The 14,225-nt window shown below is 43.7% G+C and overlaps 2 protein-coding genes across 3 annotated transcripts in view; one reads left to right on the top strand and one right to left on the bottom strand.

Annotated features, from left to right (window-relative positions):
- The window catches only part of PTDSS1 (phosphatidylserine synthase 1), a 1,048,798-nt gene extending 1,039,013 nt beyond the window's left edge, over positions 1-9,785 (bottom strand). Inside the window, exon 1 of the mRNA XM_069621400.1 lies at positions 9,369-9,785. Within this exon, the coding sequence (XP_069477501.1) occupies positions 9,369-9,547 (179 nt within the window). The 5' untranslated portion in view covers positions 9,548-9,785. The remainder of the gene's footprint in view (positions 1-9,368) is intronic.
- Positions 9,786-10,459: 674 nt separating this feature from the next.
- MTERF3 (mitochondrial transcription termination factor 3) overlaps positions 10,460-14,225 on the top strand; it is a 703,041-nt gene continuing 699,275 nt past the window's right edge. Inside the window, exon 1 of one of the 2 annotated variants that reach the window (XM_069621399.1) lies at positions 10,460-10,627. The gene's annotated coding sequence lies outside the window, so the exon portion shown is untranslated. The remainder of the gene's footprint in view (positions 10,628-14,225) is intronic. The other variant, XM_069621398.1, reaches the window with a different exon arrangement.

Below are 14,225 nucleotides of genomic sequence, written 5' to 3'. Positions count from 1 at the left end.
TTTTTTTGTAAGTGTAGCTTTATGCATTATAAAAAGCAGCTATTCGGCCCCGGACGAATACTTCAACTATTCGGTATGTGGCTAAATACTAAATCTCCTATTCGGTAAATCCCTACTTGATGCACTTCTCGTCCTCTGCTTGCGTCTCCAATGCGCTCATCTTTTTGGTCATGTGCGGACATCCTGGCGTAAAAGTCCGACATATGCTATGATCTCATCAATGTTCTGCTCTGGCATGGACTGTAATGCTGCAATGGATGACAACATCAGATTCTTTCCCTCTCGATGTCCAGGAGGAGGGGGCGAACGTGCTTGCGTCTTCGCTCTAGGGAGCAGATTTGTGTACCTCTTTACGTGTATATGCCTCCATTCTGGTCTGCTTAGCTTTGTTTTTCTGGTGTTTGTCCGGCCAGTGCGCACATACTTGGCTCAGCTGCACGGACCCCTCACTGCTCCTCTTCCGGCACCCCCACTATTGAGGCGACGTCCCCTCAATCTTCAAACCTGTTTTCAATAATGGAAAGCGCTTGAGGGGTTTAGACACATATCTACATTGCTCCAGTGCACCCTGCAGATAACTTTCCTCTTGCCTACCACTGTGCAAGGCGTGCTCCCTGTGTACACTGCGTTTCTACCAGGGTTTTCTCACACGTTCGTGCACGCACTTACTCCTGCGTCAGCTCGACCTGCAAGGTCACTGTAGCTGTCCCTCCCATTCCTACCGCCTACTACTGCCTGGAGTGCGCTGCTCCAGACACCTCCACTTTCGGTTAGACACCTTTGTTCGGTGTCCAATAGATCTCTGCAAGCCTGGCATGGGTTGTCCGTGCACCGCACTCTCCTCACAGTTACTTGATGTCTCATTGTGCCGCGAGCGCCATGTTGGAATCTCGTGCTCCGAAAGCAAAACAGCCCATACTCTGCCATTTGCAGTGGCCCAATCGCCAATGTGCACATATCAGCTCCTGTTCAACTCTGTTCATGGGTGTTGGCTTCGGATCACGTGGTCATCATTTTAAAAGCCTATCTTTGTCAGATCATGCAGGAGCTCACGGGAGATGCTTCCCTACTACATGACAACTGGCCATGCCCCCATGTAATTCACACAGAGGCCCAGGCTGCTCAAGCATACAGAATAATGAGCGCTTTAGGGTCAGTGATTTCAGCTGGTCACGAGTATGTTGCAGGCGCTTTTGTGGGGGGAACATTCTTTGGTATGCAGGTTGCTCAAAGGAATGAAATGCCTGCGGTCCCCAGCTCCTAGGTAGTCACAACTTAAATGGCATCCTGCAGCAGTGGCCCGACAATGCAGACTTATTCAGAAGCGTGCTTGCGGCCAAAGAAGCGACAATTCTGTGCGTTGTCGCATTGTCAAATGTCCGAGCTATGGAGATTAACAGCAGGACCTACTCCCCTAACGGGGCGACCTTTGATATCTGGAAAAGAACAAAGAAAGTATAACCTATCCAGCGTTTGCGGCACAGCCTACGTTTTGCCCAGTCAAGAGCCTCAGAGTTTATGACGCAGCAGCTTAGACCACCTGGAGCGAGCCAGATATGCATCGCTCCGTGTAATTTTTCAAGGCAGAATCGCCAGCAACCTTAAGTACTTGGGTCAAGTAGTGTATGCAACAGGCAGGTATAGATATGACTTGCTTCAGAACACATTCTGGGCAATGGCTTCCAAGCCCTTTGGTGTCGGAGCCCGTCTGGAATACAACCCATGACCGCCGACTGGCCGAATTCATCTGTGTTCAAGACCTTTCATTTTATAGACCAGATAGCCTCATTGGTGGCGATTAAGCTTGAAACGTGACGAATACGAGCCTCTGGTCTGGACATAGATTACATAGTTCTATTAAAGACACATAGGCGAAGTATTATCCCACCCGCACAATTGCTTAGTTATCAAAAAAGAGCAAGCACGCTAGACGAGGTGAAACTAAGCAGCAATAGTACAGGTGCCATAGAGACTGCTAGGTCAAGTATTAATGTGTTGCGGCCAAGATTGCAATTGCCCGTACTGAATATTTAACAGAGAGCCAATAGCCAGTGCTATGCGTCTATCTGCCCTTACAAATTCAGAGACAAAGCCAGCAGAACTGTGAAAGGGTCCAATAGACAGGCCAACGGCATCCAGTTGGCGAATATTGGAGTTTGTTCAGAAGTCGAAGGTACGACATTAATTCTAGTTACGGAGGTAGAGCAGCAAAAGAAAGAGGATGCAGCAAAAGAGAGGAGCTGTGAGAGGATAAGGAACCGGTTATGCAGTGCCATGGAATAGGATAGGATAGGCCGGTATGGTCACGCAGTGCCTTTGGACAGAGCATTCAAACTAAAAACATACCTACTTTTTCAAAGAAATGTAGTTTTTTTGTCGAGTTTACATCGTTTGAAAGTGCAGTAAAGTCTGCTGCTGGAGAAGTGAAGACTTTAGAATAATACTTTGCATCCATCCAGGTCTTTAATAAAAGATATGACTTTCCTGCATTATCCCTCAGGATCTCTGAAAATGTTGCTTTATACCGGTTTCAACGTACTAGGAAGAATCAGTATTGTAATATGTGACGTTTTGCCAGTCTATTTGGAGGACTAATTTACCTAACGCAAGAGAATGCATTCCGATAAAAGAAAAGTTATGTTCCTCATGCAAGACTCCCTCTATAATTTCACTTGACTTTGACAAAAGCCACCATGCCCTCTGTGACGTTGCCACACTAAATTGTGCCAACACGTGATACAATTAAGTTTCCTTCAACTTTACTATATAAAGCCCTACTCATGACAAACCTTCTCATACCTTTACTTAACATAATTTAAAATGTTTTCGCTACATATTAGCGTTTGCAATCTCTTATCCCAGATTGATTGTTGATTGCACAAAATGATATAACAATTAGAATATTTGGAGCTACCAAGCAATACGATGGCTTTTATTTCTACTTTTAAAGTCTGCTCACACGTACATCAATCACAAACCTTTTGGCACTTGAACTTGTAGTAGTACATTTTTCTTTTGTTTTCAGTCTGGATACAGAGCCTCTCGCTTGAAAGATGTGTCGACTGAAAAAACACACACTATGGTTGCAAACAATTAATGTTACATATTTTGAGCCATCAATGTCTTGCCAGGGAACATTTCTCATTCCAATATTGGTTTTATAGAGCGCAATCGAACTGCCAGCTATGGATATATTTCTTCTAGTCACAATTAAGGTTGGAGAGATGAACGACACACTGCTCGGATCATTTAAATATATGTTTAACCTACAACGAAACAACACCGTTAAATAATGCTGTCCACGCAATACCTGCTTGCTTGCTACAGTAACAAATTTTAACTATTTCAAATTGGTCCCAACACACAAAAGTGAAAAAAATAAAAAAGCATAAAACAGTTCCATTCGTCCAGTAAAAAAAATAGCTCAACAGGTTAAGCATTCGCATCAGGGTTCAGCCTGCAGGAGACAGATTCACACTCAACCAACTCACTCCTTATTTCCGAAATACAAAACGGAATCGAATTAACTTGGGCCATAACAAACTGGTCAATAACGCCCATTTCAGAGCTTCGACGTGGGCGAATAGGGCATACCGCACTACAAGAAAACACATTTAGGGTGTAGTATTTATTAGCTGTTTTCATAAATGGTCACGGGAGAGCCACGGCACCAAACAAGGGAATGCGTCATGATGAAAGCCCTTTTTCAGCAAGTAACGGCTTATTTGAGCTCTCAATGGAGGCTGCTTATCATTTACATACTTTAGAAAACCTAATGCAGACCTAGCTGGACATTCCAACCACAATTTTAGTTAACCACGCACTCACAAAATAACCCGATTCATGAACAACTCACATCCAAAAGGGTATATCCATCTAGCTAAAAAAAAAAAAAAAAACTCGTAAGGCAACACATTTCGGGAAAAGAGGCAGTGAACTAAAGGACACCCACTAAGGCCGCACAGGTCACACCACTGCCCCCAGGACACCAGAGACTGGTCAAGGGCACTGATGCCGTCAGCATTCGCACATCAAATCACCATAGGAGGACGGTAAGGGACTTTCAGGGGTAGCAGTATGGAGGGACCATAGAGGCACAGTATGAAAGGGCGCTAAAAATAGGAAAGAAGGGTAGTGGGACGAGGCAGTGTTGAAGAGAAAATGCTGCGTTTTGGCAGTGGCGATAACTGGGAGGTAGGAAGAATGGGCAGCATACAACACGCAGGGAAAAGATCCTGGACCAAGTGTCTCTGAAAGAGGAAAAACCCTAGCATTGCAGCCTTAGCGGACCACTGTGTACACCTGGAAAGCGCTGTCTCAAGCATTATCATCAACAATATACATCTGCCTCTATCCCGTCCTTCCCAAGGTATGCATCAAGAGATCATTCATTACTGAAAGGTCCTCATCAGAAAGGGAGTCTTCCAAAGCACAGCATCATCTCATTTCCATTTCATTAACAACACTGAAGTGCTTGTCAACATTATACTGTGTCCTTCTACCATTCCAAGTGTACGTGGATCACAGAGCTTTGCAACAATATTACTAAAATCAACATGGCATACAAGCAGGAATCAAAATAGCATAAGCAACGTTTTCCTATGCCAGAATAGGGAAAAAGAATGCTCCTTTCACAATCATGGGACTGCTTCAGATCGCATCCATCAAATCTGGATACCAGACAGCCTGCCTTCTCAGATATTCCCGAACTAGGCAGCTTGTGGAATCTCGTGATAATAATGTTCCTTTGTGTTGTAGATCATTAAAAGAGGGCTGTGGATCAAAAGCACTCACGCCTTGTGCCGACACGTGCATAGGTTTAATCAACCACCTAAATCGTACTCTATTCTCGGGAGGAGAGCTCAGGGGCAACACAGCGCAGAGCAACACAGGTTCGATCCCCAAGTCCGTGCTTAGAAACCTCTGGGCATTAAGCGTTATAAATAACCAATTACAACTACTGGTCACTTCAATGTACATTAATTTGCTACTTTCAATTAAATCAGCTTTGATTGCTAAATAATTAATTATGGAGGTTGTATTCCGCATCCAAGAATGCGAATAGTACACCGTCTACAAAGAAGGGCTCTTTGTCAAGATGTAGCCTTAAATGATCAAATTGCAGCAATTGTAAACAAATGCATGTCAGAAAGCAAAAATCCAAGATATATAATTTTAGTATCAAACATGTGCAGAGGTATTTCATAAGTAAAATCTTCACTGGTACCAAGTAACTAAACTGTACACAGCTATGTCTCACATTGTCTTTTAGTTTTAGCTATAGGGTGGCAATGAAGCGCCACCAATAAGTCAGAACTATTGCACTGGAGTACGGCTAGGAGGAGATGGCATAAGAGGGAAACAATGATTGTAGGCGTTTGGTTATTTACCCACCCATTGACTACCCAGAGCCATGTTAAACCCTATGGCTATTGCCACCCACTTCCTGCCCTTGCCCTGCCAAAATACACCCTCCTGGATCTCTTCGAGCAAGCTTAATCAAGCCTTAACCTGAAAGTGTGAGCTCGAAATGCCTGCCAGTGTTTCTTCAAAGCAGTGTTCTGCGACTTAGTGGTTTAATTGAGCTGTACATGTGATATTGTAGTAATAAAATTGTCTTCGCCAGGTCTGCCTTCAGTCACTTGATTTGTAAGCAGTATGCGTGTCTTTCTTCAGTCCTGTTAAAAGCAAGCCCTGGCAAAGCCAACAATTTTGGTTTGTGTAAAGGTATTGAGATAGACATTTGCTAGGCACTGCTATTATGCCGAGGGACTTGCACCATTTTACATCTACCACCATTAATGGCCATTTAGTGCCATTATGGCAGTGCCTGGCAAATGCCTTTTTCCGTGTCTACACAAAAGCCCAAACAGTTTTGCTCGTTTTTGTTCCCGGTGAAAACATTTAGGACTGTGGTCAGCAGTTATCCTTGGGAATATGCCCGGTCTTAGCCCACATGCAATGACATATGTAGCATCATTAGCACTGGAACTAACACCTGCACAACTATGGTCATCGCTCAGCCATTACAGTTGTGCAGATTATTTTATTTAATTCGTTTTAAATCTAGTTAGTGTGCTGGCTCAGCAACCAGCAGTTCAGGCCCAACAGGAGTAGTCCCAGAGACAAACTTCTTGCAATCTGAATACACTTCCAGTTTGGACATCATAACATGTGATGTATGATTTGCATAGTGTGCCTGCCCACCATTTACACCACCTTGTGGAGCTGATGCTCTTTCGAGTGAGCAGGGATTCCATGGACACCGATGGAATGTCACTGCGTAAATCTGAGGGTATGTGGACCTGGAAGCCCAACCATCCTCACCTGTAACTCCTACAGTCACCTGCCTCCTGCACTTACCCACAGCCACGCTGCCCTGGCTGCACTTACTAAGAGCAATGCTGCCCTGATTTCATCGCCCCTTCCGTCTCCCCGGCACTGACCGCGCATTTACGCAGAGCTATGTTGCCCGATTGCACTCCCCTACCCACACACTTGCACGATCTGAATGACAAGGCCTAGTAAGAGTTTGTCTTGTCCTCCCTCCTCTTATCACACCTAAAAACACTTGTGTACAGGAGCGATGTAAATGACATATCAGATTACCCATTTACTAGTCCAGTTCTAGCCAGGTTAGATTCTGTGACTTAAGTGTGGAGGAGTTGGATTTGGACTAGGGTGCCAGAAGAGTACCCACAACAAGGTGGATAAGTAATAAGAAAGGTTAGAGAAATGGGGGAATATGAAAAGGTGGGTGAGGAACAGTAATGCGGTCAAGGAGGAGGTAGAGCGAGGGAAGGTAGAAAAGGGTGCAGGAAGTGGGGAAGAATAGAATGAATATGATGGGGTAGATGTGAGGGACAGTGGAGCAAGAAAGTGTGACGTGGGTTAGGGTGAGAGGGCAGGGAGTAGACAGGCGGTGGAGTAGACAGGTAGTGGATGTCAGTAAAGCATGCAGATCTAAGAGGGGGAAGAGGTGCAGAGAGGTATGTGTTAAGTTGTATGTGTATTGAGGTGCTCCATGCATTGTGCTTCATGCCAGTTCATTTTGTTATACTAGTTGGTTAGGTTCGTTTTAATTAAGTCATGTTTTGTGTTGTCGTTTCACCTTAAGGTCATGTTGCTCTGTAGAAGGCTAAACAGATGGAAGGTCGCATTCCACAAACACCTAGATGAATGCACACCGAAAAACTCAGTTCATGAAGAGGGCCACACACCCATATCAGACCTGAAAATGTGAGCCGGTAAACAGAGCGTTGTCCAATGGGATTGCACCATCATAAAACGCTTCTGTGTATCAGGCCCTATACCTCTGTTGGTTTTAAGGACCCATTACTGTGCCCCAGGCCAAGAAGGGCAGACGAGGGAGGATTATGCAGATAAACTTTCAGAAGACCCCCAGCCTCATCTCAAGGGTAATCCTGCCTCCCACATCACTATACTCCCCCCCCATAAAACACCTAGCAGGTCTTCCAGGTAGCCCCGTCCATGGCATTGTCCCCCGAAGAACCACAGTTCTAAACCTACCATAATTTAAAAGTGCCCATAGTTGCTCCCAGCTTTACCATCCATCGACCGTAGCAGTTTGTGGTCAAGAGCCGATTAAAGAACAGAGTCAAAGGCTACCCTTGTCATTAACGCACAGGAGGTTACCCTGTGTTTACAGTGAAGCTAGATAGTTTTATGTTAGCTTATAGAGATCACCAAGAGTAGAGATGTCTTAAAACAAAGTACATTTTTTTACAAAGAAACATTTAACAATAGATATGTGCCTTAGGTGGCACAAAGGGTATGCGTAACACAAAACAGTATGCATATCCGTGGGTTAGTAGGCAAAGTGGAAAAAGTGACTGTCATTTCAGGCACTGCTGTATCAACTAGCAATACGCAGTTATTGTTGACACATAAAAGGTTATGGTGTTTCTGGTTCGGTGAGAATTGGAACTGTAGCAAGGGCTGTATAGAGTAAACAACACTGTGAAAGCACCAAACTGATGCAGCAGTGCATGAAATGACAGTCACTGTTTCCACTTTGCCTACTAATCCACGGATAAGCATACTGTTTTGTGTTACGCATACCCTTCGTGTTTATTATCGAATACATATAAATGAATCAGCGTCACAAAATCCCCTCAAGTTTAAGAAAAAAGCTGCACAAAACATACACAAATTGTGAAGTATCATTGTGAAAATAGTTTTGTTAAATACGATTCAATATTAGACTAATCTTGAAAAGAAATAGAATATGCGTGTTCTAAACATAATTTGGCATGGCATCACATAAGCACGAAGGTTACCTATTTCGCTCTGCTACATTTGAAAATAGCAAATTAACTCCAAGTGTCTTGGAGAGAACTGTCATTTGAGTAACCCCGTTTGTGCACTGGAAAATGAAAATAAGATATGTTCTCTGCGCCCCACTGAAGAAGTTGGACGATGGTTGTGACCTATCACTAATCACACTAAGACAAGGCTTTCGAAATACTCAAGGAAAACATAAGCACTTACGATCCAATAAGGTGACACGAGCTTATGGTGGCACCCAATAGCTGTTCTTATAATCATACAGCACAAAGCGACTCAGACTTTCGTTCGCTCGTAGCTGCGTCATGGTCCTCAATGGAAAAGTTTGGTAATATACTCGAAACGTGAGGTTTATAACACAAGCGCGCGTTTGTTAATCCAACCTTCTGCAGGGCAGATGTCCCTGGCCTGCATTTATCAGTCGAACGTCCGCCGTCTCCCATGCCACTCCTAACCAATAAAACACGCCCTGCCCTTCAGGCGACAGTTGGGCTATGGTTAAAATTACCACAGGCTAAACAAAATGTAGTCCTAATGCAAAAGTGTGTCACTTTCTATCAATAACATTTTAACTAAACTTGGACTGGATGTTGGAACAGGACAAGTGGGAAGGGGCTACCCTGGGTGAATTGCAGAAGAAATTGTTTATCAGGCGATGAACATCCTAAGATGCATTTTTTTAGAAACTCGAGATCTCTAGAAATCGACAGTGTAGGCTAGTGCTATACTCAGAGAAGTACCGCTCAGTGTTTAGTGTCATGGGGCGATAGGTGTGTGGATACGCACGAGCCTGTGAAAGCGCATGCCAAAAGAATAATGCTGCGCCCCTGTATTTATTTATCATTCACATCAGATTCAGAACTATCTATCCTAGTCCTAAACTACACTGCACTCGCCTCATCTCTGTGCCTCTAACGTTGCTTCCACTTGTGTGCCCAAAAAATGCCCCCACTCTCCAAGCACCACACCCCGCCCCAGTGCTATTAAATAGTGCTGGAAGTTCCCCTATCTATACGCATGTGCCCATTATAATCATGTGCTTTTCCTCCGCTACTTCTCACCTGGTGAAGACGAAGTACATGAGGCTTATGGTGGTACATGTCAACAGTGTGATAGTATGGGGCTTGTAGAAAAAGTCTATGGTGATGTCCTCAACCTGCTGCTCGTTAATCATCCTGAAGTGCAGCTTGTAGTTGGCATCGCCTTTGCTCAGCGTCCGGGCTCTCATGCAGGACGCCATCTCCGCCTGCTCCCGGCCTGCTCCGGGCACAGAGGCAGAACACACCACAACTGTGGCGCAAGGGGTGAGTGATTGTCTCCTTCTAGTGGCAGAATGACACGCATTTAAGGCAAACTAGGCAAGGAGCAGTAACGTGTAATGTATGAAGCTAACAAAGTGCCGTGGGTCTGCGGTGCATATTTCGCGATTGCAAGTGCAAGTCAAAACATCGACTCTGTTGTTTCTCCCTCGATTTAACTATGGACTCTCCCAAAGAGGAAGTGCTCTCGCTTCATATGCCCAATGTAACAACCCAGCGGCATTAATGTACACTGCAACAAAAATAGGACATTGCGCGCTTGTTATTTTTTCATTGGCGACGGCGAGAGACATCTTGAAACGTCGGCGGTCCACTTACCAGTAGAACAGTTGATAACTGTCACTGAAGTAAATATTACATTTCACAAAACGACACTCCAATTTTAGCGAACCTGGAGCTGTGTATCCCTGTTCTAAAGTCAGAAAGCATTTCAAAGTCTCGTCGTTCACTCCAAAAAGAGAAGAGACAAACATACCATCCTATGTGCCCCGCTTTCTGGACTTCGTGAAAAAATAATAATCTTCTCTCGATTCAATACAATTAAAAATTAGGTGTTTTACATGAGAAAATTGAGAAACATTAAAGCCTTAATTGCCATTCGTCTACGGATAATCTTATTTGAAAGAAATACACACAACCTTTAAAATACGCTCTCATTGAAAGATACACATTCTTTCTTGGCAGGTTACTAACACTTGAAGTTTTAAAACCACTTTGAAGTACAGAAGAAAGGGGCTACTACATATCTCCTAGCCATCTAAAGCAATGTACTTTATCCATTGGTGTTTAAACATGGCGGCTCCTTTAGCTCTGCTTTGCTCAGTATATGTCTCAGTCTAGCGGACAGGAGCTGAGGCTGGGAGAGAAGTAGCGTCTGGTATTTCCTCGGGGTCACATAATATTTGCCTAACTCTTTAATTGTCATCAGAGTAAATCAAATATTGTTTGCTGTGGGATGGGTCGCAGCGCTCCTCTGCTTGGTGTCTTTGTGTCGTGAAAAGGTAAGAGGACGCAAGTGCTCTCTTGGGCAGTGGTGGAAGTAGAAAAAAAGAACTAGTGGTAGCACACATGTCAACAATACCAGAGAAATCTGGAACACTTAATTTTTCCATAGGAACATTGAGGTTATATTTATTTTAGGTGGGAGAAACCAAAAAATAGCAATATTTTTCTTTGAAAAGTTGGGAGTCTCTTGCCTAAATTGGCAGAGTTGGCATGGATGTGGTTCTCTGGCAGAATCTAAAAAACGAGCCAGTGGCGGGAATTGTGGGAGGGGTCAGTGGAGAGGGGCTGGGCAAATCAAGACAGGGGCAGGTGGGGCTTGACCTTAGGTTTGCAACCTATAATGGCTCTTACTGGTTTGTGGCCAGAACAAGACATTGCCAGGAATGATGAAATACGAATTGCACTTGATTAATCCCAGACAAATGGCAATATTTTCATGAATTATATGCCCAAAATCATACACTTTGGCTAAACAGTGAAGCCTGGATTGTAACCCTCTCTGAAATTAAGGCACTTCACCACATACCTTTCACGCGTTTCTTGGTACAAATAATTAAAGGAATGGTTCGGTCAGAAATATTATTGTCCCTATGGTTCGGCCATGTGTTTTTAACCATAAATTGATCGATCGTACAAACATTTCCTATGCACCTTACCCGAGTTTTCGTCTCTTGAACACAGGCAAAGTCAGACAGCAGGGGGCGACCATTTTGTGATAATCTTATCACTTGCCGCATCGCACTGGGTGACCTGCGTTTGCAGCACTAAATCATATCCCCCGCCCCTGAGCCTGACATCACCAAATCATTGATATTCTCCACCTCTCTCTGTGACGTTAGTGCGCAGAGTAGCCAAACGCGCCCACTCGTCACCTACGCGACTAGAGGCGGAACCTGGAAAACAACACACATCATCTCACAGCACAGCGCGTCACTATTAGGAATATCAAACTGCTCCTTAAAAGGAAACAGCAAGACTGTACAATTGGTAAAGTACATTTATTTCACATTAAATGTTTTGATAACATTCGGCGTCTGACATATTCAATCAAAATGGGACTTTTTTCTTTGCTCTCGATCCGCAAATGTTTATCGTGAGTCACGCGCTGCTCCTTTTTGGTACACAGGGTGTTCGTTTTGGCTAAATGAAGCACTTCGGTCACACAGTGAATTGCAAGGCTGGTGCATCAACTTGACACTAGAACACCGTAAAGGTTGTTATGTTGCACCTAATCGCTGTTACCGCGTGCGGGCATATTTGACCTTGTCTGTCGTCCCAAAAAATGGTCAAGTCCAGTGATTGACATGTAGCTGCAGCTGGCGATTGAAGAATCCATCGGTCGGGGTCTGGAACAGATGACAATCGCAGAATGGCACGATGTACCTGTTTGCAAAACATAAGAATAGAAATGTGTCTCAGTAGCCGATCTTTATTACAATGAATAATTTTCTTTATTAGCGCAGAGGTGACACAATGTGAACCGAGAGAATACAATGTGGAAAATCAAAGTACTCCGCTATTTGCTACTGAGGATATTGCAATGGAGTATGTTGAGCTCTAAACGTAATGCGTAAACTGGGACGACAGTTCGAGGTGCACACACAATGTAATGATTTATTAGCGTAGAACCATGGGGAAACCAGTGGTGGTCTACATGCGTCTTGATGCTGGCCTGCCCATGTGCCCGGCAGAAAGCCCAGCACACAAAGGTTGTACTAGCACTTCATTACAATATGCCACAAAGAACGAACAAGTACACTGTGACCCAGCAATAACTGTCAGCTATTCGTATTTCGACTAGTTCTGGTATAAAATCATCTAAAGAGAAACTTACATTATATTCAGCATTTCCATTCTCTTGGCGTAATGCAGACTCCTCCGTTTGTGTCAACGATTTTTCATAAACTGAACTTATATGTAACTAGGTCCAGTTTCGGAATGGACAACCTTATCATATCATACGTTATTACACCGCCCCCCCCTTCAATTCAATCCCTTTCGGAATGGTCCCTGTCTCTCAAGGTCAAAAAACAATAGAAGCGTATACTGTGTGCAGGATGGGTGGGCCTCCCAGCTCCCAAGCAAAAATTAAAAGCTGGTGACCTTCACTCACAATGAACATACATTCTTACTTTGCAACATCCTGTGTCAACGCATCCATGAGAACATGAATTTTGAAGCACGGGCACAGGAGGACAAAATTGGGGGCTGTCACTGCTCGTTGTTCATGGCGCTGCTGAGGTGTAGGGGGAACTTGCCAATGACAGAATGCCCCCTACTCCTAAATTATAATCGATGTAACACAAAAACGGAGTCAAAATGAGTCTAGTAATAGGCCCACCTCTGCTTATCTCATGGCCTCCTACCCCATGGCATGTTTTCACAGTCAGTACTTCTTGCGTGCCTAGAATGTTATGGTGCCTAGGTCTAATCCCTTTTGTGTGACAAGCAGACATTCAGCTGTTTGGGGAACTTTATGGCAAGGCAACTGCCAAAACCCAAAGATTCTTACACACTGTTATCCATTGGTCATTAACACGAAAAATGAAGGTCCCACAGTAGCTCGACTAAACTGTGAAATGTGAAAGCAATCATAATAATTGTACTTTTTTTTTTTTTAAACGGACTAAGAGGATAGATTTCAAAATACAAATTGCATACTTTATTTGGACACTTTATAAAAAATTTTTTGGCTAAAATAAAAACAGATGGTAATCATTTGTACCGGGATTTGAACAGTTCAACGAGCTCTGCTTTGGGTGGACATGGAGCGTTGGCAATGTTTTGTGGCAATGTAAGTGTGCTCTGAACAGATTTGTGCACAATTCCATGAGTTTGCATATCTACGACATTAATAATAAGATCTTTCACAAAATCGAATTCCATTTTCTCATATACTGGTTTGACAATCCATTTTTTGCTTCTTTTCGTAAAGGCCATAGTGTATCGAAGCATCTCTAAGTTTCCTGCAGTCCTAGATTGTTCCCGGCCTTCATTCTCGTTATGCGCTAATACCGCTAGTAAAGTCCTAGATTTCATCCCTTGGATGCCGAAATGCAATCTCTTTGGCCTGTACTTTAGGCACATATTGTGGAACACCTCCAAATCTCCTATGTGACAGAATCCTGTGAGTCCCTTCAGATCTCTTGATAGACTTTTATCAAACACAATCTTCTCAAGGGCTTTGTGTGGAGGTGAAGATGGGATCAACCACTTCTTCTTCCGTGCCTGCTCTGGGGACAAAGAGCCATGTTCACATTGGTGGAAATGTTGGTTTTCTGTCCAGTGGTGAACGTTGGAACAGTGGTGCATTAGTGACCACAATTTCTCCAGTAGAATTTCCACAGACCCATCACATGTTTTGGATCTCCACCAAAGATGGCTGCTGAAAGACTGGGACCATTGTGAAATAATTTCCAAACCTTTTTTATTCCCTGCAGCTGAGATTTTTTTATTGATTGATTTGGCAACATGCCATACATCAAATTGATGTTTAATATTTGGATACTGCTCTCTCATTGTTTTGGCTATTGAAACGTGTCTGTCAGTGGCTATGAGGTCGATTTGCATTCCCCTCAATTGTAGATCTTCCAG

Source organism: Ambystoma mexicanum, chromosome 5q, assembly GCF_040938575.1.
Source record: "Ambystoma mexicanum isolate Mex_15411 chromosome 5q, UKY_AmexF1_1, whole genome shotgun sequence".
NCBI lineage: Eukaryota > Metazoa > Chordata > Amphibia > Caudata > Ambystomatidae > Ambystoma > Ambystoma mexicanum.
Note: the sequence above shows the minus strand (reverse complement) of the source record. Positions and strands in the feature narration are given on the sequence as shown.